Below are 24788 nucleotides of genomic sequence, written 5' to 3'. Positions count from 1 at the left end.
GAACAGGAGGGCTCAACACACAACCCTGGGGGACCCCAGTGTTCATGATGGTGGTCTCTGAGGAGTTTTTGACGACTTCTACTGTCTGTGGTCTGTCGGTAAGAAAGTCCAGTAACCAGTTGCATAGTGGGGTGCAGATGCCTATTGCGCTGAGTTTATTCACCAGGTGTTGGGGGATGACTGTGTTGAATGCGGGTCGATTAGCTATTTTTGTTGTTGGTGAGGTGGTTTTATTTTCCTCAAACTGGCTGAAGAAGGTGTTAAGTGTGTTGTTGAGGTAGTCTACATTATCGTCACAAGGTGGGGGTTTTGGCCTGTAGTTGGTGACTGACTTGATGCCTTGCCTTGACTGGATGCCTGTGAAGTGTGCTTCGATTTTCTGTCCATAGGCATGTTTGGCTGTTTTCACTCCACGATTCAAGTTGGCCCCTAGCAGATCTATGATGCTATGTCCCCAGGGACAGATATCATTGCCTCAACATGGCACGATTAGGTTGCATCTCCACTACAAAAAAGTACCTACTTAACGTGGGCTGAGTCATCACTGCACGGCTGAGTGAAACTGCGGTGACTTGTTTTATACGCGACACACGAGTGACTAGTGACTTTACACAAGACTTCTGCAGTTGTTGGAGATTAACCCACGTTTTTAGGATTGTTAAGTAGTTTTAACTTATCTACAATTCGGCACTGTTCGGCTTGATTTCTGTCCACACGTCTCCAGAGCACAGCCTCCTACTCCACAGACTACGGCGGCGGCAGTCTGTGATGCCGCTCGTGATACTAAATACACCAAACCACAAAGACTGCTGTTAAATATAGAGGTTTCCCTGGTAGTTGTTGGAGATTAACCCACGTTTTTAGGATTATTAAGTAATTTTAAGTGATCTACAGTTCGGCGCTGTTCGGCTCGATTTGTGAGTGGGACGTCTCTTCCGGGACCCTGGCCAGTCAGCGGCCGGCAGTCTGACCAATCTTCGCATAGTACCTACTACTAGCACGCTTGGAACCTCGCCGGAGCAGGTAGAAGGGAGGGGTGAGGGTGGTGCAGGGGGAGATGAGGGTTGTTTGATGGTGGAGCGGATGATTTGTGTGAATGTTAGATTCTCAAACCTGCAGCAGAAGACATTCAGGTCGTCAGCCAGTTCACAGTTCACTGCGATGTGGGGGGATGGTCTCCTGTAGTTGGTGAGCTCTTGTAGACCTCTCCACACTGACGCAGGCTTGTTAGCTGAGAAACAGTTTTTCAGCTTCTCAGTGTAACACCTCTTTGCCACTTTGATCTCCTTCATCAGTGAGTTCCTGGTCGTATTGTACAGGACTCTGTCCCCACTTCTGTAGGCCTCAGACAGAGCGATATGCATCCTTTAAAATGGTGTAGCAATGGTCCAGAGTGTTTTTGTCCCTTGGGCACTTAACATGTTGTTTATATCTTGGCAGTTCCATCTGAGGATTGCTCTGTTAAAGTCCCCAAGAACAATGAGCAGGGAATCTGGATGTTTCCTCTCCATGTATATTATCTGGTCAGCCAAGTGTTGTAAAGCCTCAGTAACAGACGCCTAAGGTGGGATGTAAACACTAACCAGAATAAACGAGGAGAACTCCGGCGGTGAATAAAAAGGCTTGGAATTTATGAAAAAAGACTCCAAGTGGGGGCTGCATGATTTGTTCAACACTGTGACATCTGTACACCAACCTTCAATAATATAGAAGCAGATTCCACCTCCCTTCCTCTTCCCCAAGAGCTCCGTTACACAGTCCACATGGAGAAGTTGAAAGTCCGGCAGTTGTAATCCTGTGTCCAGGATGTATTCACTGAGCCAGGTTTCAGTAAAACACAGGGCGGCAGATCTGTGAAGGTCCGAGTTTCTACTGTTGAGAAGCAGCAGTTCCTCCATCTTATTGCTCAGGGAGGGGACATTCGCCAGATGTATTGACGGGAGCGCGGTCTGAAAACCCCGCTGTGCTTAACGAGCACGCCGGCTCTTTTGCCCCATCTGCGTCTCCTGAACATCCTACAGAGAGCTGCTGCTCCTCCAACTAAAAGTTCTGTGAATACTCCAGAATCTTTGGGAAACGGCAAAAAGGTGTGACCGGTTGAATGTTCAGACTGTAAGATTTCCTCCCGAGTGTATTGGATGATGGAAGGACAACTTAGAACGTGACAAATAAACAAAGTACTGCGGAGCAAAGCACAGAGGCAGCCGTCCGTGGCGCCATCTTGATCTTATTTTCTAAGTGGTAATGATGTCAAACCTGTGGTTTTTTATCCAATTTTTATGATCATGTGTTGTATAGGATGAGGGTGTAAGACAGCCTTTAAAAAGTGTGGTCCTGCTCATGCGAACCTGATGCTTGGCTTGAAAAAAATAAAGTTCTCTTTGTTCTATACAAGGAAGGCCCAGTGACACTTCCAATCAAAAGAAGTATTGTTTGTAATAAACAACTGATGAAGAGGCATGTTACATGGATAGTTCAAGTTTTATGAGGTATTGATACACAGTCAGTGCTGACTTTGACCTAGATGTTCACCAAACTGAAAACAAGGCTCCAGTGATTAAAAAAAAAATATTCTCACTGTGTCCACCAAGTTAAAAATAACTCTTTGCACAAACAAACAACTTGAACTATAACTTTAACTTAGTCCTAGCATAAATTAAAAGACCAAAATAAGCTGACTGTATTCAAAAATGTGTTTTAGACTATCATTATTAGGGTGTTTTATAGTACCTTATAGTACCTTACCTTGTGCATTTCATCGTACACCAGCTGGTGTGCAAAGCGTGGGCATGGCTCCTCCTCCTGGAGAGCTTTACTCGGATTATCTTTTGCAGCCTGATCATTCTTATACACACATGACCTAAGCAGAAATAGGCATGCGTGCATAAAAACAAGGAGTTAAACATTCAATGGAAACAAATTTTACTATGTACGCCAGTTATGTTAACCCAATTAACTGCCTGAAATGTGTCCTCAGTACAGTGCATTGCGAAAGTATTCATACCCTTTGTCAATTTTTTATATTATTTTCTTAATTCCAGATTGCTGGAATTAAAATGTTTCCTCCAATTCGCATGAGATGCAGATGTAAAATATTTTTCATCATTAATCATTGATTAAGCGATTAATTGTTTCAGTTCTAGTCGCCAGAAAGCAGCAAACGAATGACAGAGGGGAGGAATTACACTTGTTCTTTCTCCAGGAGCTGGTATGATAAGAAGGACTGGCTAATTGGCTGCCCTCAGACCAGTGCCATGTTTTGTTTTCCCTGCCTCCTCTTTCAGATCCTGGACATCAAACAAGCCTGGATTCAGACAGGTATTACAGACATATGGACAATGCTATGTGAACAAAAGAGTGATAGAAAAGCTCGCACAAGGAGAGATGGGCAAAATTCAAATGCCTGAAAATACACAATAAAAACTTTGTTGTGTTTTATATTCATTTAAGTGAATCTTTTAAAATAATGGTATCAGGCATGAGAATGGTGCTTTGGTGTGTCCTAAGGGTGATATGCGGTAACTGCATATCACCACTGGGCTATATAACCACAGCCCATGTGAAAAACTGACATGCCGATTGCTTGTCTTACTTTAATTACAAACCCTTCAACCTGGGCTGTCCCTCCAATATGCTAATTTGTAATCCTGTCTATCCTTAATGGTGATTGACTGTGTTTGTTCGTGTTTCTTGCTTGGTAGTGTTGCAGACAGGTATATTCAGATCATGTGACAATTTGATTGAAAATAAAATAAATAAATAATTATGTATATATTTATATATAATTTCTATTTTCTAATTTCACTTCACAAGTTTTGACTATTTTGTGTATATTCATCAAAGATCCCATAGCCCGGAAGTGCCAATTAACGCTGCATTTTTGTGTGTATCTGCGTCATTACCTCGTTTATGAAAAGTCCATAACAATCAGTTCAGCCACTGCTGAGAGTGCAGGGTTTGATTGTTTTCCTGAGCTCTACAAAGCTAAACGGCACTTCCGTTGACTAGTTACGTCACTGGCGAATTTTACTAATCCTCTGAACAGCAGCGCCTCCTAGTCCGGGCACATCCGGTGACATACTGTCAACTGTAGAAAAAGAACTACTCTCGCTGTAGCTGCTGAGCTCTGTACAACCGATACGCTGAGCAGCTACAACGAGAGTAGTTCTTCTTCTTCTACGGTTGAAAGTAGGAATATAAAGCAGGACACAGCACCAAACTCCACCTAAATGAAGGAGCAGTGCCAACAATACATACAGTATATAACTGTCTTTGTGTGCTTGTTTTGTCGTTTAGCATGAGCGATAGCCAGCTACAGGCTAAGCCACACGCTACGCTCGTGTTTCATTTGCATGTGCGTTAATCATCTCGATAACCACAACGTTATCTAAGCTACAGGCGCCCTGCAGCAGTCTTTCACTTGTCACAGTGTCTTCTGACTCTGGGTCAGACTCCGGATCAAATGCATAAGGGATTACGGCATTACTCAATGTTTTGATAGTTGCTAGCGGTGCATCTGCCTTTCTAGAGGGGGAGCCGCAGATCTGATAGGTGACGTGCCAATTACATCACTTCCAGGTAACTGACCAATCACAAGACAGTGGGAAAGCTCTCGTTGGCTGGCTTATCACAAGACAGGCTGTGTTCTGCGGGTGTGGTTTTGGTCTGAAACAGCATGGCTGACGAGAGCGTCAGTGATGAGACATTTACATCGGCTCGTTTGTAGCGACTAGAGCGTTTTTACCATAAAAACAACTTCATGTTTGTAAGTACACCTCCATATCTCACATATAAGTGAGATAGGACCATGCTATGGCCGCTTTAAATAAAATCCAGGAGGAAAAAAGATGCCAAGCAGTTGAATACTATGCATATGACATAAACATAGTAAAATTCAATGGGATGAGCAACTGTATGTCGATAGGTTTTGGAACCACCATCAAATATGTTGAGATTTGTCAAAACGGTTACAACAAGTTAATGACATCTGAACTTGGGTATTGCTTAACACAGGGTATTTGCTTTCTGTTGGTATGGTGAAGCTTTGTTATAGCCAAGATCCACATGTGTGGAAACATGTCCCGCAAGCTTTTCTCACTGTAATGGTGGTAATTTGCAGCCACAAAATGTGTGTGTTAATTTTTCATTATTTTGTCAGCCTCCTACCAATTGTTTCGGGCAATGTCATAGATCCAGAAGGAGTTACGGACATTCTCCTCACGTTTGTCCTTGTCTTTGCTGAGGCCTGACAGCACATGGATTTCATTGAGCTCGGGGTCTATGGTGGCTCTTTGGGTAAAGCCGGTCATCGGCACTGTGCAAAAAAATAGAGAAAAGACTTTTGTTATTTTTTAAATTCTTTAATTTATTCTACTTTTCTGCTATTTAACATTTATTCATAGCATGGGATAGTAAATGGTTTGTATTTATATAGCACTTTTCTAGTCTTGATGACCACTCACAGCTGCTGTACACTACAGTTTTGCCGCTCAGCACATCTATGTGCAGCGCATTTTCTATCACTCATCTTTCATACCCACTCACACACTGCCAGCAAAGCCATCAGGAGCAACGTGGGGTTAAGTGTCTTGCCCAAGGACACATTGGCATGTAGACTAGTGGAGCCGGGAACCCACAACCTTCAAGTTGAAAGACGACTTGCTCTACCACTGAGCTACCGTCGACCCCGATAGTCACAGGGAACCAGATATTTAATTGCATTGACAATATCTCATCATATCACAATGAAAACTAGATTTAAACTGAATTTCAATTTGGTTATTTGATATTAAATTACAAATAATTCACAATAAAAACAAAATATGTTTATAATGCAAAGTAATTTATAAATAACATGGGCAATTAAAACATTCTTAATGATAAATGTAATACATTTAATAATGTGATAAAAATAATCTAATACAGTATTATTATTATTATTATTATTGTTAATAAAAAAATATTGGTAATTGTTAATGCAATTTGCTAACAAACATTAAGCATTATATTCTGTCTAAATTCATCATGTGAACATTAAATAACTTTGCTTCATTGGTAGTGTGAGTGCTTCACATTTGTACTTACTTTTACACCAAAGCTCCTCTCTTTCCGAGTTGTAGAACCAGGACAAGCATTATTACTCAGTACAGAGTACTAAGTAATACTTACTTGCTGTGAGTTAAGTTTCACTTCAGTTGCCCAACTCTGCCTTGCTGTGTACAGGTTCCTGGCTATGCTCTACCTATCAATCTCTCTCTGTGCACCTTGCGGGCAGTTGCACCAACATGTGTTGTCTTTATAACAAAGAGCAGGTTTGATGATAAAATTATATTAAATGGTGGGCCACATGAAATCGATAAGGGGGTTGCATGTGGCCCGCAGGCTGCAAGTTTAGAGACCTCCGGGCTAACATGCAGCCTAGTTTTTTTTTGTCCTTAAAACAAGGGAACAAACTACATGGTTAAATTTTTTGAATTGAGTTTGTTTTTGTGTTATAATGTCCCATTATCATTGTGGATGTTTTCTAAAAGTTGATTTAAAAAAACAATTACTATAAAAAATTGTGGAATGGTTTGGCGACTTACCCATGCCAGAGTCCTTCTTTGTCCCATCAGATATAATCTCTACATGGTCTCCATCAACATCATAGCTGAAGAAATCATTGAGATATGTTTTTGACCTCTGACCACCAAAAACATAAAGAGAGCGATTCCTCTGTGGTAAAAAGATTATGAGTTATTGTAAATGAAGAGAAAAACAAAAAAAGTAATCAGTTGAATCACACAAGGTTACAGAGACAGATATAGAAATTAACCCAAAATATGTTTCCAAAAATACTGACAGTGTGGAAGAGCATGCAGTGTCCAATGCGAGATTGGATGTCTTCTGGCCCGGCGTTGCATGAGTCTTCACGCAAGAGGCTCCATGTTCTATCCTGGCAATGGTAGGCGTACAGGCCACTGAACTGAGGCTCTGATGTCCGAGCATCTTCCACGCTTCCATTACATGTCAGGATCCGACCGCCAAAAGTGTAGATCATGTGCTTCTCTGAATCCATGCACATCTGCAAAAAAGATAATGAAATAAAGGAAACAGGAATGCATCCATTTCACACAGAGAGTTTTGAAAGGGACCAAAGGACATAGAAAACTGGAGATAAGCCATTATGTAACCATCACACATTTGCAGAATTTTTGTTTTCATTACTGTATTAATGTTATTTCAGATTAGTTACTTCCATGCAAATATACAATTCCTTTTGTTTCTGTTTTGTCTGTATTCACTGTGTGTGGAAAAAAAAAAAGAAAAACTGTATAAGATGTGAGTTTTTAATTTATTTATTTAAAGACAAAGGTGGCCAAAAAACTCAATCTCTCAAAATCCCATACCTTTCACACATCTGTGTGAAAACCACCTCAGTGGTCACATATCACATATCATAAACAATACCTTACACCTCACTCTTTTTCACTCTTCTTTCCCCAGTCTCCCTGTGTGGAGGAAGGGCACAGACTCCTCTCCAGTTTGGCCATCCTGGTGCCAACCATCAGCTCTGCTGATTTCCAAGCAGGCCTACTTGTCCAACACTAACACCTGGTACCAGGTACTAGGCTAGTGGAAACGCTACTTAAACCGTGCCATGGCGAGGCGAGGCGAGTAGAGCCGGTGGAAATGCGCCATAAAAGGTAGATGACATTCGTTCTTTCTCCAACCCACCTCACCATTCTACCAACCACAAATTCATCTCCTTCTCTATCCTCCTTCACCCCTCTTCTCGGTCCTAATCAGTCTGGTTTTAAGGCAGGTCACTCGATTGAAACTGCTCTTCTTGCTCTCACCGAGTAACTCCACACTGCGAAGGCTACCTATCTGTCCTCTGTGCTCATCCTCTTGGACCTTTCTGCAACATTGACTGTGATGCTAATGATTTAGCAACTCCCTGAGCACATCATCATCATTCAGCAACAGACTGAACCATCCACACCAACATGGAGCCACTAAAATGTATTTTATTTTATATGAGAAATATGTATCTATCTTTGATCCTTCTAACTCTTAAGTATATTACCTTTCTTGTTTTTCATTTTTATAAATACATACATACATATTATATACATATATATATACATATTTCATTTTATTTTTCACTGGGAACACTCTTTGAACGTTGTTCAAACTACTACAATAGTTTATCAGGGCTCTCAAGTTATGAAGTCAGTTCAGAGTGAGATTTTGTCAGGAAGGGCTGGGTTAGGTGAGTATAGGAATATTATTCTATAACCAGACCTGGTGTTCAACATAAACAGCCATAACTTATAAGACACAAACTAGGCGCCTTTCAAGGTTCCTTCCCTAGATACCAAGACGTCAGGCATCTGGATCTAATACACTATCTCAAGGCTTGGCACAAGACCTGCACCACCTGAATCTGTGATGATGCATTACTGTTCAGATGTCAGGCATTGCCTCAATTCTCCTCAGATCTGAGCTGTCTTCAATAAAATCTTTCAACTTAACTCATCACTGACTCCAGAGGTTCCATCATAGGTCACCTCACCTTGATGTCACATGAGTTAAAAACTAAATGTATCCGTTTCCTAACTTAATCTTAACCTAATCATTGTTAATAATTATTGCGAGGAATCATTACTGGATCAGACAGTGTCTTCACATGAATATCCTTAATCATTAATCATTATCATAATCATTATAATAATCATAATGATCACTACAATAAGAAGAAGAAGAAAATGTAAACCGTGCAACTTTGTTATTTCAGAAATGTATATCAAACTGGTAGCCCTTAGGATTACTCAGTACCCTTGAAGTAGTCAAAAAGGTTGGTGACAGGTTTGACAGAGTTGTCCACTCACCCTTAATGGTTATGTTTGTCAATGGTCATCTGTGGGTGCAAGAGAGTGTGTTCAGAGGTCACACATTCAATATACCTGATGGTCGAACACCAACTTTGGCCCTCCATCTGCAGATGTGTCCTCACTTAGTAGTGTCCAGGTGTTTGCATCAATGTCATAGCAGAAGAAGTCACTCTTCAGAGACTTGCTGTTCCTGACACTGGAGTCCAGATATCGACCCAGTGTGTAGATTTGATGCCGATGGGAGTCGATGCACATCTTGTGACAGGAACGAGCACTTGGACCTTTCTGATAAATCAACAGAAGCTTTTTTTTTTTCTTCTTCTTCTTTCTATGTTGCAATCAAAACCAGACTTAAAGAGAGGGACATTAAGTTCATTCAATCATAAATAAAAACAAAAATCATTAATTTTTCATTTATGAAATCCAAGTCTGCAAAAACCTCCAGCAAATTCTGTCTGACACTAAATATATTGTGTGGTACATAAAATACTGATTATTATAGAGTCTCATTGTTCGTAGTTGTCCGAAAAACAACTGTCCTCTCATCCAAGAGGCATCTTCACTCAATCAGAACCGAAGAAACCTCTTGGATGAGAGGTCAAATGGCTGAAAAAACTTCTTGTCCAGTCTTGTCCACTAACTCAATGTGTTTTGGATAGCTTTAAGTAATAATTTGGGTTTTATTTACTAGTGGTTGTAACAGCTTCTGGTCCATATTAACTGCAAACAGAGAGACACAAATGTTTACTCTCACTAAAAACATGGCTTCAAGCAGGTAGACGCACAAAAAAAGATCTTAGCCACAACAGACTGACCTAATAAAAAAAGGTCAGGTCTACTAAATTTTTTATAATACAAATATTCTTACCACCTAAAGGGGAATTCCGGTATTTTTCGACCTGGGCCCTATGTTTATAAATGTGAGTGTGTACGTGAATAGTACTTAAAACGTTTCGTAATTGGTCCAGTACCTCGCCTCATGGCGGCAGCCACGGCAGCTGGCAATGGCTTCAGTGTTATATTATGGGGCAATAGCACCACTCTGTGTTATATCCATAAAAAGGATTTTTATTGTTTTTATCAATAAATGGCTCAAATTGTTATTGTACGCAAGGGTGTTTGGTTACAAAACTGGTGGGGACACTGTGCCGCTGTGTTGTTAGAATAGCACATAACCTGCGCTCTTCTCGTCTCCTCTGCGACTTGCAGCAATATTTCTGCTTGGCTGTGATGCGTTCACTGATGCTTTAAAATCCGCCCGGTCACTCTCACAGCATTTGCATACGTACACATTGCCCCGTCTCTAATATTGATAGAGACAATCTGGGGTTCACATATTGGAGGGGCTGTCCATACGCAAACCTACACCCTTGGAGAGGAGAGTGAGCGAACGGATTTTAGCAGCATCAGTGAACCCATCACAGCCGAGCAGAGTCACAGAGGAGAGGAGGTGATGTGCTGTTCTTACAACACGGCGGTGCAGTGTCTCCACCAGTCTTGTAACCAAACGAACACCTTTGCTTACAAAAACAATCTGAGTCATTTATAGGCAAAAACTAGCACTTTTTATGGATATTACTCAGAGTGGCGCCATTGCCCCATAAGATTACACTACAGCCATTGCCGCCTGTTGTTGCTGCTGCCTGAGACGATCTACTGCACTGGACCACTTGTGAAATGTTTTCTAAGTACTATTCACGTACACACACACACACACACACACATTTATAAACATAAAACACATAATTCCCCTATAAGTTTACAGTTTGATAGTCTTGTAAAACTGTGTTACATAATAACACATAATTATTATAAACATAATAATAATAGTACATTTAAAATGTTTTGTTAATTATTTCTAACATCGCATTTTATAATAATTAGACAACCTTTGTAATAAAAATCTTGGACCTAATAATATTTGCAACATTTTGTAATAAGTAATAAGTAAAAGGTCTGTACACTGCAGTTTTTGCCATTCACTCATACTTTCATACACTGCATCTATCTGCAGCGTATTTTCTAACACACATATTTCATACCCATTCACACACTGTCGGCACAGCACATGTATATAATCTTTTACGAGCGTAATTGGAAATAAAATCGGTATAATCGAGCACCATCAACCGTTGTTGATTTTATGGCTGTCCAATAGCCAAATAAAATGGCAAACATAGTTTTAATATATCTTAGACTAAAGCAGTCAAATTATTTATTGAATAAACCTCTGTTTCCTCACAGGCATGTTTTCAGTGAGAGTGTACAGTATCTCCATCACTTAGGCTGGCTCCTGGTGTTGGCAGTGGCATGGTGGTCAATACAACATGTCAAAAAATCTTAAATGTCCATTTAAGGATACTGCATTTTATTAAGTCCCATGAGGGTGACCTTTTTGTCAAATTTTGGACGACATACTAACCTATAACATTTTTGTCAAATTTTGACAGACAAGGTAAAGGTTATAAATAATAAACATACATTTTCACATCGATGAATGTACAATATAGAAAAAGATGAACAATTAAGATTAGATATTTAGAAAGAATCTGAATATTAACAAAAAAATTCATAATAGTGTCACTTCTCACAAAAATGCATACAAAGTTTCTCACCTCTTTCTCTGTGTCTCTGGAGATGCAGGCCCACTGATTATCCTGAACACTGTAAGCCCAAAAGTCAGCCAGGTCTTGTGTGCCATCCCAGCCGCCAAACAGATAGACAGTCTCTGCAGAGAGCAAATAGGTTGACAAATATTGCTATAACTCTAATATTCTGGTGCATATGGCTTTACAGCAAAGTGCACTTCCATCTCTCCACTCAGTACAAACTGTCACTCAAGCTACTCATTTGAATAAATGTGCTAGGGCAAATGACTATTTTTGGTCATTTCCACACCCCTTGCAAATGGCCATCCTCCTGTACCTCAGTAAGGTCAAGAACCATGTGGTCCTCACTCAATCAGAAGAGATCACCCTACATCACAGATAACATGACTGTGGCATTCAACCAATCAGCAGAGACCTGGAGTGAGTCTAACTTTCTCTCTCCACAGAAGTCGGAAAAAGACGCTAAAGATGCCCAGCTCACCGTACATTTCCGTACAAAACTTCTAAACTAACCATGGTAAGTTGATGAAACTCACACCTTTTATAGTTGAAAAGTTGTGCTTAGTGATGACATATGTGTTGTTTGTGGAGGACTTGTGGAAATGAGTGAAATCACGGAATGAAAAATGCAGGCACCATATTTGAACATACGCCCGGTTCACCTAAAAACGGTAGTTCATTAAGTGTGTCCATTTTTGGACATATGCCCGATGCACCTGTGATTCAGGGATAATTTTAACCGATTTTGATAAATATTAAAGCTATAAATAGTGAAAATTTTTGATTTTTTTCAGTTTGTGACCTTTTCACGACTGTTATATTGTGTGAAATTTTTAGGCCATGTCTGCCCGGATGTTTTATGCCAAGAGGAGGAAGAGTGTTGTCGTGCCCGCCCACCCTGCCATCAGTGAGGATGATGAGGAGGATGATGATGATGATGTGGCAGACGCTGATTTTGTCCCACCCACCCACAACCAGACTGACCCCTCTGCCAAGAGGAAATGGATCCAACACCTGTGGTGGAGGTGCTCCAAGAAAATTACAGTGAGGACAGTGAGTACAGTGAGGATGATGATGATGATGATGGTGATGGTGATGATAACGTGCAGGCCGCAGTACAAGCCCAGAGGCCAAGGAGATCTGGCAAGTCGGCACCCAGGCCAACCACCTGGCATAAAGTTGACCTGAATAACACAGCCCTTCCTGAATACCAGCATCCTTTTCAGTCTTTTATTAGGTACTTTGATAACCAAATCATCATATAACATACCAAACAAACTTATATGCCGCTCAGAAGGACATCAACACCACTTTCTCCACCAATGAGAATGAAATAATGACCTTTCTGGCCATCCTCATCTATATGGGTGTTGTTGAGCTCCCCTCTGTTTACTGGGCCATGGAAACCAGGGTCCCTCAAGTTGCCAACCTGATGTCATCAAAGAGGTTCAGGCTGCTGAAAAGGGTTATCCACTTCAATGACAACACTCAGATCCTTGGCACCAGCGACCGTTTCTTCAAAGTCCGGGAACTGTTCAGCTTTCTCAATACTGCCTTCAGGCGTGAGCCACAGACCCCCAAGCCATCTTTGCTGACAACTTTTTAACAGCATGGAGCTAGTGTGGTACCTCAGAGATCAGAATCGCAGGTACACAGGGACAGCAAGGGACAATAGAATCAGAAATCCTCCACTCAAGTCCATCAAGGAGATGGAGAAGAAGTACTTATGACTATGTTACCAGTGATGATGGGATACTGGCCGTCAGATGGAAGGACAACAGAACAGTCACTCTGCTGTCAACAGACATGGGGGTGGAGCCGATGTCCTCAGTCATAAGGTACTGCAGTGAGACCAGGATGAGGGAGCCTGTGAGCTGTCCAGCTGTCATCAGGAGTTATAATGCCAACATGGGGGGCATTGATAAGAGTGACATGCTGGTACACCTCTACCGCACCCCCATGAAGTCCAAGAGGTGGTACTGTTTGCATATGTCATTGATGTCAGTATCACAAATGCCTGGGTTGTGTACCGACGGGACAGTAAGGCCCTTGGAGTGAATGGCCAGTCTCTGAAAGATTTCAGAATCCAGGTGTTCAGAGGCGCCAGCAGCCAGACGTATGCCAAATCGAGCTCCAGAAGAAGCTCGTCCTCATCTGTTGAAAGTCTGACCACCAGTGTTGATGTCCCTGAGCCTGTCCGGGGACCCCGCAGCCACACACCAAATGAGGCTGTGCGCTTTGACCTGTCCCTCTTCCATGCCCCTGTACATGCCAAACGCCAGACCTGCAAGTACTGCAGCAGGAAAGGCAACATTGTTTGGTCAAATGTGGTGTGCAGGGTCTGCAAGGTCCACCTTTGCATGAACAGTGAGTAAGTAAATTATAGAGTAAATAAAGTTGTACTGTGTGTTATACTGTTATACAGTACATAACGTTGTATTACGTATTTTATACGTGTGTGTTATAATATGAGCATATAATGTTATACAATTTATTTAGAAAGGAGTCTGTATCAGCACTTACGTTCTAAAAGTGATGTTCGTCGTGTGTATAAGATAAATAACATAAGGCTGTTTAGTTTGTTCAATAATACAGTAGGACAAGGTATAGACCTGAAGGTAACCTTAAATTACTAGTACTTTTACTGTTGTGATCAGGTGATATATAGAAAATAAAATTAAATAAAATTGACATGACCTCCGGGGGGGGGGGGGGGGGGGGGGGGGGGGAAACACTGTTATGTCAATAAATGTGTAGGTCTCACCAGTCTGGACGTCAATGACCATTTGATGTCCCCCCCTCATTCCTGGCCTGTTGTCATCACCATCACCTGCAAATAGGAAAGGAAGGCAAAAGGACACAAGGCAAAAAGAAGAAAATTAGGTAGAGCAGCAATGACAAAAACAAAAGACAAATCTAGGCTACAAGGCAACACAGCTTTAAGTAAAATGAATTATTAAACTAAGTGAGTGGTAAGATTTGTTGCTTAAAAACTGAGGCTCACCGTTTATGTCATCTCGGTTGATTTCTGGGATGCCTGTACCTTTGTTACATTTTGGGATAATCTGACTCCATCTGGGTTTGTACTCCTGCTGGCTGATATAGTGGTTAAACAAACCATCTAAAAATGAGAATAAATGATTAAATATGGCAAAAACACTTAATAGGCTTTACCTAGTAATTAGTGAATAGATTCAAAAGGAAAACTGGACTTGGCAGTACAGTATATGCCCTTGTTTAAATGGTATTTCATCAAGACATTACCTCTCACAGCTTTGTCTATGAGCTCCTCACAGGCATCAAAGTCTCCTTGTAGCACTAGTCGATCATGCAGGTGGGTGAGCATGGGGTGCTCTAGTGCTATTCGAGTCTTTTTCTGCAGCGACTCAAAGGCCTCTGTGTAGTTATGCTGCCGGAAGTGCTTGAGGCAAAGGCGGATGGCTTCCTGCTCTCTGTACTGTAATAACGCAATGGAGAGGATACATGCTCAAGTAAGTCCATTTTCTTACCCATCTACTGAGATATAAAAGGGCTGCCACTCTTTTATTTGGGGTGGGGGCTGGATTCAAATGTAAAATATTCAGCCTTGAAGCATATCAGATCATCAAATGTAATTACCAGGTGATTCAGCAGAGGGTGCTCTAATTATATCTAAAGATCTTATGTAATATTTGTTCAAAATGGAAAGTGAAAGCCCTTTTATTTACATTACTGTTTGTACTAAAAGATATTTCCTTTCATTTCAACTTGTGCAATAACCCCTCGCTAATGTTCTTTACATTTGTGCATTACGTTTTCAGATTGACTGTCTGACCATCCCATTCTTTAAAGTTACAGTTTGTAGTATTTCTGGGGATATATTAGCAAAAATCGAATTTATTTTCCATACAAAAGCCACATGTGTTGTATAATCACTGTATAATACTAATTGTATGATTTTCGTAGCCTTAGAAAAAGGTATTACTAATAATATAGTAACAGGCCGCTACTGCAAAAGTCCTTGACAATCGTGACACGCCATGTTTCTACAGGAGCCTAACCCAGACAAACATAAGAATGTCACACTGGGAAGTTCCAGCTCCAGCGATGAAGAAGAAACTATGTCACGTGCCAAAAGAGATTGGCATTGTAAATACAAAACAGTATCTCAAAGACACTAATAATAAATATCACTTGGACTCTGCAAAAAATGTTCGTCAACAACCCTTTTTTACCAAAGAAAAAGAGATGTTCAGTAAATGATGTGAAAAAAACTACGACATAATCTACTGACACTTTCCTCAATGAATAAAAACTAGATGAAAATGAGACAAACTGGGGGGGAGAACCAATCTGAAGAGAGAAATAATAAGAAGAGATCCAATCAGACTAATCCCTTGGCAAGGTACAGGTTAGGTGGATCTACCTAGATGTCAACACAGAGGAGGATATATGAAATTATGGCATTAGGAAGAAAGTTAAGAGACGACAAACCTTAATAAACCATGCAGAGCTAAACTCAAAGGGAAAAAACACAACAAACCTGAAGCTACATTTGGAGGCGAGTCATCCAGAAATCAATGCAAAGATTCAGGAAAGTGCACACATTAATGCTATTTTATCAGCTCAACGGCTGTGCAGTTGCTAAATTTAAAATGTAGTTTAAATTAAACAAACCACAAAAACATAATTGTGGATTTTAAATAAAAATACCAATTTACCTGCTGAAGATAAGTGTAATGTTTCATTCTGTTTTCAAAACAGTTATATCTGTGTTGCAAATTCAAACCTTAATAACGAATTAATAGATAGGATGATAGAAAACCATTTAAATACTACAAACAAATGAGATGTTATAAAATATCTACAGTATATTTAGTCCACTAAATTATGGTTATAGTTACTGGACTAAAAGTATACTATAATTAAAGCATCTCAGGTGACAGCCAAAGCTGAATGGTATTTCAGTCATAAAACTAAATAAAAATTTGCTGTCATAATTAACACGGGTTGGACTTTCAACAACTTGGATGTCAAAGGTGACTGAAGAGACAAAGAAGCAGTGCTTGACAGTGCAAGTGACTCATAAATGGGCAGTTGTCTAGAAGGACAGGTGGTGTGAGCCTGGTTCAGTGGGATTTTTAATATTGATTAAAACTGGCGGAAGCTACTGCTGCACACAGCATTAAGAAATGTGTATCCCTGATGGTCCAGTGGCTAAGATTCAGAGCTACCACCACAACAGCCGGGGTTTGATTCCCATTCCTGAAATTAGGTACCAGAGCCTGATTAAATACCCTGCACAAGACAGCAGTGGATCAGAGGGCGGGTCATCTTCCAACCAGAAGGATTTCTGAGATTTCTGATGATGAAGTCATCTTAGCCTTTACCTGTACACCCGCCATCTTGGAGTAAGGTATGAAGTGACACAGCCATCTCTTATGTGGATGTCTAAATACATAGTTTGATGCCTAGATCACTGACGGATGTCCAACCACTGACGTCCTACACTAAAAACACATTTAATGGAACAGCCATCTTGAAAAATTGCTATCATGTTGAAGGTGGCCAACAGGGTTTTCTGAAAAAGTAGGCGTGACTTGTGTGTTTTCTTCCTCCTCTACTCCTAGTGCAGCAGATGAAGTGGAACAAAGATTACCCCCGACTGCGACATGCTCTGATGGGCAGTAACACAGAAAGGTAATCAATACCAAGTCTATGTAAGGGATAAAAGCTATGCAACACTTCCTGCCCTCCATCCTCTACTCTGAGCTTTTTGGCTTCTGAAGTCCTCCGATGCACCCTTCCAGACAAAATTTCGGACATTTTCTGAGGTTCAGTGCCGAATTACAAAGTACAAGCTCTAGTCCTACAGTGTACTAATGTAAGGAGCCAGCACACCATTGGGAAATCCATTGGATGATGCACATACTACAGTCTCAGCTGAGAGAGCCTGAAACAAGTCTGTTTCTCATCTTGATTCACTGATTGGATGTGACAGTGATGGCAAGACCAATGAACAGGATGAACCCGACCAAGTTATCACTTAAGTTTTTAAAGACAATTATAAATATAGTGCATATTAAAGAACATTTAAAATCAAAAACAACGTGACACATTTATCAAACAGGTTCATTGAAATATTTTCTCTCATGAGAGGTGCTGACATACTTTGGATAGCAGCCCAACCCCAAGACAGAATTTCCCATCTTCATGAAAGCTAAATGAGGCAAGGTAGCCAACTTTTTGCATCACTAGCTATATCATTCTTGTGTATTCCAGCTGCCTGCACTCCATGCACTATTAAATCTATTGATTTTACTGTATAAATGTTACAAAAAAAATGTATACATGTCATCATCATTCATCATCTTTCTTCTTCAGACTGTGAACAGCAGTGGGTATTTTCAGATTTGAGTGGAATTAGTTTTTTATTTTTATAGCAATATTATCACCACATCCCTTAACTCCTGCACCTGCATGAGCCAACCATGGAGCAGAGGACTTAGAGGTTTAAGTAACATTTCCACTAGCATAGTACCTGGTACCAGGTACTATTTTGCTCAGGCAAGAGTCTGGTATATTTAGAGACAGCGCCGGCGATCGCGAGCAGCATCACAGACCGCTGCCGCTGTAGTCTGTGGAGTAGGAGGCTGTGCTCCAGAGACGTTTGGACAGAAATCAAGCCGAACAGCGCCGGACTGTAGCTCAGTTAAAACTACTTAACAATCCTAAATCCAAGAAGCAGCATCTGGCTGCATTTCAAAGACATTGGAGAATGCAAAGTGGAGGGTTAGGTTGGTTGGTGAGTTTAGGTGCAGGTTCTGTGTTCAGTTGTTCATTTAAAGGTTTGATTAAAATGTAAAAAAATAGTAAATAAAAAATACATAAAAATAAGGCTTTTATGAAAACACAGATTAAAAAACTTGCTTACCAACACACAAACTATTCATAATTGCTAAATTAGGCTAAAATAGAAGGCCTTGATACTAAGTGAAGAGCCATTTCGGAGATGCAAGAGCCGGCTCTTCTAAGGGAGCGGAGCCAAAAGATCAGAATCTTTCAAAAGAGCCGGACTTCCCATCACTAGAGGACAGAACATGGAACAGAGGCATGGCTCAACACTCTAAATTGAAGTTTGAGAACTCCAATGCAGGAAATTATGACTACGAAGTTTTCTTTCACACACTGTTGCCTCAAATAATAAATAGGAAAATAAATGTGCTAGTCGCTATTTAAACCAGTGGTTCTCAATTAACTTCTGTCATGCCCCCCCTAGAGGACAGAAATGTTTTCACGGCCCCCCTTAATTGAAAAACTATTGTGAACATAATAATATTTATTTATTTATCTGTATAAACCACTGTATGAGTTGGGGTGGGGTAGCTCAGTGGTTAAGACCGGTACCCTGTGTGCAAAAGACTTCATGGTCGCAAGTTCAACTCCTCCCCTGGCAGGTTGTACTCAATAACCAATTGTAAGTCGCTTTGGATAAAAGCGTCTGCTAAATGATATGTAATGTAATGTACCACCCTGCCTCTATCTAATCTAAATATCTAATTTCTGTTGATATTTGTTCTGTCTTTTAGACGCATTCCTTTTTTAGGTTTCTTTGTAGTGTAGGCAGTTGTTGGAAGTGATTTATTTACCTTGCTATACCAGTTAAGGCAAGGTTGCACCACATCAGGATCTTCAATACCATGCAGCTCAATATACCAGATGCTGAAATTAAAACTAGGACCCCAGGACATCAGAGGCACTGGAAAAGAGTAAACAACGAAAGAGAAAAGCATCGTAAAAATAAATTCACCATGTCTCTCTCACTCCCTCTCTTCCACACACGCATAGTGTTCAGCTCTTACCTATTTTAACAAATCTGCAGGGAAACATCTGCTCATCAATCTTGTACTTTAAGGTGAATGTTTCCTTGTTGTAGTCATTCTTCAGGCCACTGACAGGAGAAGAGAGGGATGAAGATAGTGAAGAAGTTTAGAAACATATTAAGTGAGCTCAGAATTGAGCAGTGTCAATAATTAAGTATTTTTATTTGAAAGTAGGGACATCAAATGTGAATAAACTAACACATGTATGTACCAGGCTGATGCAACCAAATTATCTCATGAACACACAGTAGAACACAGCAATACTTTTTGTATATATTAAGTAAAGTCAGGAGACTTTACTTAATATATACACACACACACACATATATACACACACACATATATATATACACATATATACACACACACATATATATATATATATATATACATACACACACACATACATATATACATACATACACATATATACATACATACATATATATATACATACACATATATATATACATACATACATACACATATATACATATATATACACATATATATGTACAATATTTATATATATATATATATATATATATATATACATATACATATATACATATACATATAAGCAGAAAGCACCCTCTGCTGAATTCTAAGGGGTACTACTTCAAATGGTCTATGACACAGCAGTATTCATTTTGAGCAGTGTTTACTCTAGGTATACAGCTTTGGGGTGGATATAGCAGATAGGCAAGACACAAGCACATCATGTTATTCATGTTTCTTGTATCCATCTATTTATGCATACTTACATGTAATAATAGTGCCAGCTGGTAGGACCAAAAAATGATATCACAGAATTTTTCAAATTATCAATGGTTTCACAGTATCCAACGGTATTTTTTACGCATGAGCATGAATGAGTCCTCCAGTGAGAGTGAGAGTGTGTGTGTGTGCGTGTGTTGCTGACTTTTTGCTTGATGTACAATTATATTCATTTTGCATACTTTTAGTTTGCTTTGCCACTTACCATTCAATGCTAGACTAATAAAATAATAAAGGTAAAAAGTGAATTCAAAAGAAATGAATATCCATAACCATGGAAAGTTTTATTTTACAAAGCCCCAAACTTTCAAATAAATATTGGTACAATAGTTGTGGTTAATAGTACAAAGTAAGAACATGTACAAAAAAAGCTTAGTATGTTTACTGTATTTGTTTACTGTGTTTGTATACATTTAAGTATAAATAAAACAAAAGTTAACAAATGCTGGCACAACAATATAAAATATAATTATTATATACATGTACTGGCTATAAGAATTACATTTTTTTCTAAATTAGGCAGTGCAGTCTGAAGCCAGTGTATGTGTCCCTTGATTCAGGAAATGTATGTCTTATTTTCCAAACACAGTAGCTTGGAATGACCACCTTCACCCAGGTGACCATGCAGTCAGTAAACAAAGTGTTTGGACTGCTGCTGCTTGAATCCAGGCTCAGGGTTGTGGTCATTGTCTCTGCCTCTGAACAGCTTGTGCTGAGAGGTGAGGAGTAATCCTGTGATAAAACCGTAAGAAAACATGTTGTGAAAGAGTCTAACCACTGTTACACTGTAAATTATTTACTTTGGAAGAAAACTACAAAATATAACAGAACACAAGCTCATTTGCAAACTGCACTCAACTGACATAATCTGTGGTCAATATCTGTAATATGACTCCATAAACGACTATAAATCATGCAACCCGTGTTGTACAGTGAACATGATGTAGATGAATGTTCCGTTCGCACATATCCAGTCCTCTCGTCACTTTTTCATTATTTAACAACAGCATAGACCTGGCAGCCATAGCTTCTACGAGCTCTCCTCTAAACCTGACCACTTTCTCTGTGGTGAAATCGCGTGTTTTTGCGAGTCCACGACTATTAGCTCATTTACATTATTCTACTTCTGTGTCACCACCACAGCTAAAGCTACAGGTCTGGTAATCGACACGCTATTGGGAAACTTCCCGTAGCTAGTATGGAGGAATTGCAGACTTGTAACAACTTTATTTTATGTACAACTGTGTAAAATAAGTTATATTCTTGACAACATGAAACATTACTGTACCTTGTCGGATGATGTTGTTTTCTGCAACATTGTGCTGATCTGAGGAGCAGTGGAGGAGGCGTGTCGCAGTGAGTAGTATTTACGACTCTGCAACTGCGAGAGGCGCTTGCGAGTCGAAAATCTAAAATAGTGTATTACTTTAAAGGGGACATATTATACCTTATTTCCCCCATTAAAATAGTTCCCTGGTGTCCTAATGAACATGTCAGAGACATGCCTTGGTCAAAATACCATAAGGATGAAGCACAATAGCAGTTCAATAACCCTGCTAAACCTGCCCCTTTCAGAACGCTCGGTTTTCGTGCATGGTCCCTTTATATGCAAATGAGACACAGGCGAACACACACCCACTTCTTCCAGGGGGTTTCTGATTTGTCCTCTTTACAGCGCTCACTCGCTCAGCTGCTTCTCGTCTCCCCCTCCCTCCACTAGTTCTCTGACAATATCAACATGGCAGCATGCGCAGAAAACAGCGAGAGTGCCGTCACAGTAAGAGACTTCCTACATAAGGATCGAGCCGAACAGTGCCAAACTGTAAATCAGTTAAAAACACTTAGAGACAGCACAGCTGATCGCCACCGCTGATCGCTAGCAGCACGCGGCGAGCTGAATAAACTGGCGCTGTATGTGGCTGTATCAGACCGGTGACTGTATGCTCCAGAGCTGGCGATCAGTTTAGGCAGCTCGCCGCTGGCGATCAGCTGTACTGTCCCTAAGTATCCATGTGTCGGAGGTCTGTTCCTGTGACGGCACTCACACATACAGCGCCAGTTTAGGCAGCTCACCGTTCGCCGCTGGCGATCAGCGGTGCTGTCTATTTAACTGATTTTCACAGAGAGTGCAGCACCTCTCTGTGCACTCTCTGTTAGAGAGTGCAGCACCGCTGATCGCTACCGCTGATCGCCAGTTGCGAGCGGCATAAACGGCCGCTGTATGTGACTGTATCAGACTGAGTCTGTGCTCCGGTCATGGAGGACGTACTGAACAAATATTTTTAATTAGGACGTGCCAGAATGGTCAGTTATGAGCTCCATTTGACCTTTTCTTAAAAATGTGTGTGTTTGTACGTCGGTGAAATACGTTCGCTGACTAAATACGGCGACCGCTGGCCGCAGTCTGATGCGAAGTGGTGCGAACACACGTTTCTGGCTTTATCCGGAACATTAGCTTCATATATAAAATCCTCTGAGGCTGGAAGTTTGTGTAAAACACTGTGCTCTACTGTGCAGCCACAAACAGCACACTTGTCCCTCCGCGTTGACATAATACCGCTCTTCCTACCTCGCCTGCACTCTCGCAGGGTGGAGCTAAGGTGGAGCTCTCGAAGTAAACTTACTGGTGGGGCGGTAACATTCGCGGTGAAATGCGCATGCTGCCGTCATAAGCGCAGGGAATTCAACATCGCGTGTTTTATCACCTATACTTAGACTAAGGGGGACCACGAAAACATGACGGAGTATTCTTTTTCCACACTTTGGTGACTGGTAGGGCCTCCAGAGTCCCAAATATAAGTATTAAAATGGTTAAAAAGTTGATTTTGCATAATATGTCCCCTTTAAGAGACCTGTTCTGATTCTTGTTGGTCTTGAGCTGGACTCTTGTTGGTCTTGAGCTGGACACCTTTTGAAAAAGAAGCCATCTCTTTGACTTGCCAAAACAAACTGGCTGGATGTGAACATGGCTTAAGAACCCAATTTACCAAAATAATATTTTATTTTGTCCAAGTACAAACTCAATTAATAACAACCCTACTAAAGGCAAATATTATCAATACTAAAAATAGTTTAATGTAAAATGATCCAAATTTAGTCAACCAGACTCCATTTCACTCTGATTAGTGAATTGGGGCTGTGCCAATAAAATTGATTTGAATTTGTTTGACAGCTAGAAGTTGACAGGCCAGGAAAATCTACAATCTCAATTTTTGGGACATATTTTTAAAGTGTTGAATACTATTGTCATCTTTTCCACACTGACCAATGTTGTTGTTATTTTGGTATGATAGCCATACCAAAATAACAATTTCAGGGAAAAGTAAGACAAAAAATCTGCTGTTGTAGAAGTCTAGAAAAGGCAGTAATAGCAGGGTAAAAGTGCAATCAACACATTCACTGATCTTCACAGTCTTCTGATCTTTTGAGATGTGTGTGTGCTTCTTAAAGAAAAGTAACAATGTAACACTGTTAATACACTCAAATAAAATAACAACTGTTTATGATCTTTTCTTACATGCTTAAAAAAATAGTGTTATTAACTTTAATTTCAGATAATGTCTTAGTGTTTCCCCTACATGCATGTAAATATGTGAAATATGACCACCACTGCAGATTTTTTATTTTATTATTATTTTTTTTTATTATTATTTTAAACAAGAGGTGGAGAGTGGGCTCAGTCTTGTCTCTTTAGAAACTAATGTAATATTATTTTGCGCTGTGGACGCTTCTTGTCCAGACTCCGACTTTGAGTGGAGTTCCAGTGTACTTTTTCTAGTAGGAGATCGGAAAATTCCTACTGTCTCCAACGCAGCATTACTATGCACGAGAGCATCAATGGCCCACCAACAAAACATTTTCCTTTTGAGAGAGCCTTAGAGCTATTTTTTCAGAACCTGAGGAAGATCAAGTACTCTCAGGCAGGATGCCAAATGTGCCACCACTAAAGTGGTGTTTTATACCCACCTTGAACTTTGAGGGTTTGGGAACAAGGGCAGGGTAGGGTAAGGATCTTAAAGAAGTGGGAGGGGGGGGGAATGGAGGGGACTGATGAAGAGGAGATGGTAAAAATGTTGGGAAGGCCGGAGGTGTTAACAATGGGTGGAGGGGAGGATTGTGATGGGGATAGGGGCGGGAGATGCATGGGTCAGAGGCACAGACCTTTTGGATTGCTCTTGTATTTGTGTTATGTGATTTACCTGTATATGGTTGGTTGTTAAATTATTGTCAATAATTGTTTTAAAGATTATACGTTTTTGTGATCAATAAAAGTGTATTTTCCTAAAGCTTGAGACACCTCATATATAAGATAGACAGACATTTCCCCTGCTCATTACTGTGCACAAATGTACTGTTATGTACTTAAGCCTAAAGACCACCTCTGGTGCTGGCAGACACATAGAAACCTCCCGGCAGGGTGCACTTTGGTGTATTGCTTTTGCACTGTTACAAATCCATCCAAGGGGAACACTGTGTCTGGTTTCATTCTTAGGCTTTTTAATGTTAGATGAAGGTTATTTACATGTGTTAGAAACAATGAAAGCTATATAATTTTGCTGCAACACAAATTAGGCTTGAAATTAAAGTGTTATTAACAGTGGAGTGGGAGATTATTTTCGGAAGCATTTTTACTATATTGCTTAAAGTCCTCTTCACACCATGAT

At 40.3% G+C, this 24788-nt stretch overlaps 1 protein-coding gene across 2 annotated transcripts in view; it reads right to left on the bottom strand.

The window, feature by feature from the left end:
• The window catches only part of mkln1 (muskelin 1, intracellular mediator containing kelch motifs), a 54088-nt gene that overhangs the window by 14439 nt on the left and 14861 nt on the right, over positions 1-24788 (bottom strand). For both annotated transcript variants that reach the window (XM_058625849.1, XM_058625850.1), the window contains exons 4-14: positions 19327-19415; positions 19114-19223; positions 14750-14942; positions 14490-14606; positions 14250-14315; positions 11492-11604; positions 8949-9161; positions 6842-7063; positions 6585-6714; positions 5167-5314; positions 2746-2860 (exon numbers count right to left, since the gene is read on the bottom strand). In XM_058625849.1, the coding sequence (XP_058481832.1) occupies positions 2746-2860; positions 5167-5314; positions 6585-6714; positions 6842-7063; positions 8949-9161; positions 11492-11604; positions 14250-14315; positions 14490-14606; positions 14750-14942; positions 19114-19223; positions 19327-19415 (1516 nt within the window). The remainder of the gene's footprint in view (positions 1-2745; positions 2861-5166; positions 5315-6584; positions 6715-6841; positions 7064-8948; positions 9162-11491; positions 11605-14249; positions 14316-14489; positions 14607-14749; positions 14943-19113; positions 19224-19326; positions 19416-24788) is intronic.

This window comes from Solea solea, chromosome 3 (assembly GCF_958295425.1).
Source record: "Solea solea chromosome 3, fSolSol10.1, whole genome shotgun sequence".
In the NCBI taxonomy this organism is placed as follows: Eukaryota; Metazoa; Chordata; class Actinopteri; order Pleuronectiformes; family Soleidae; genus Solea; species Solea solea.
This window is presented reverse-complemented; position numbering and strand designations above follow the sequence as displayed.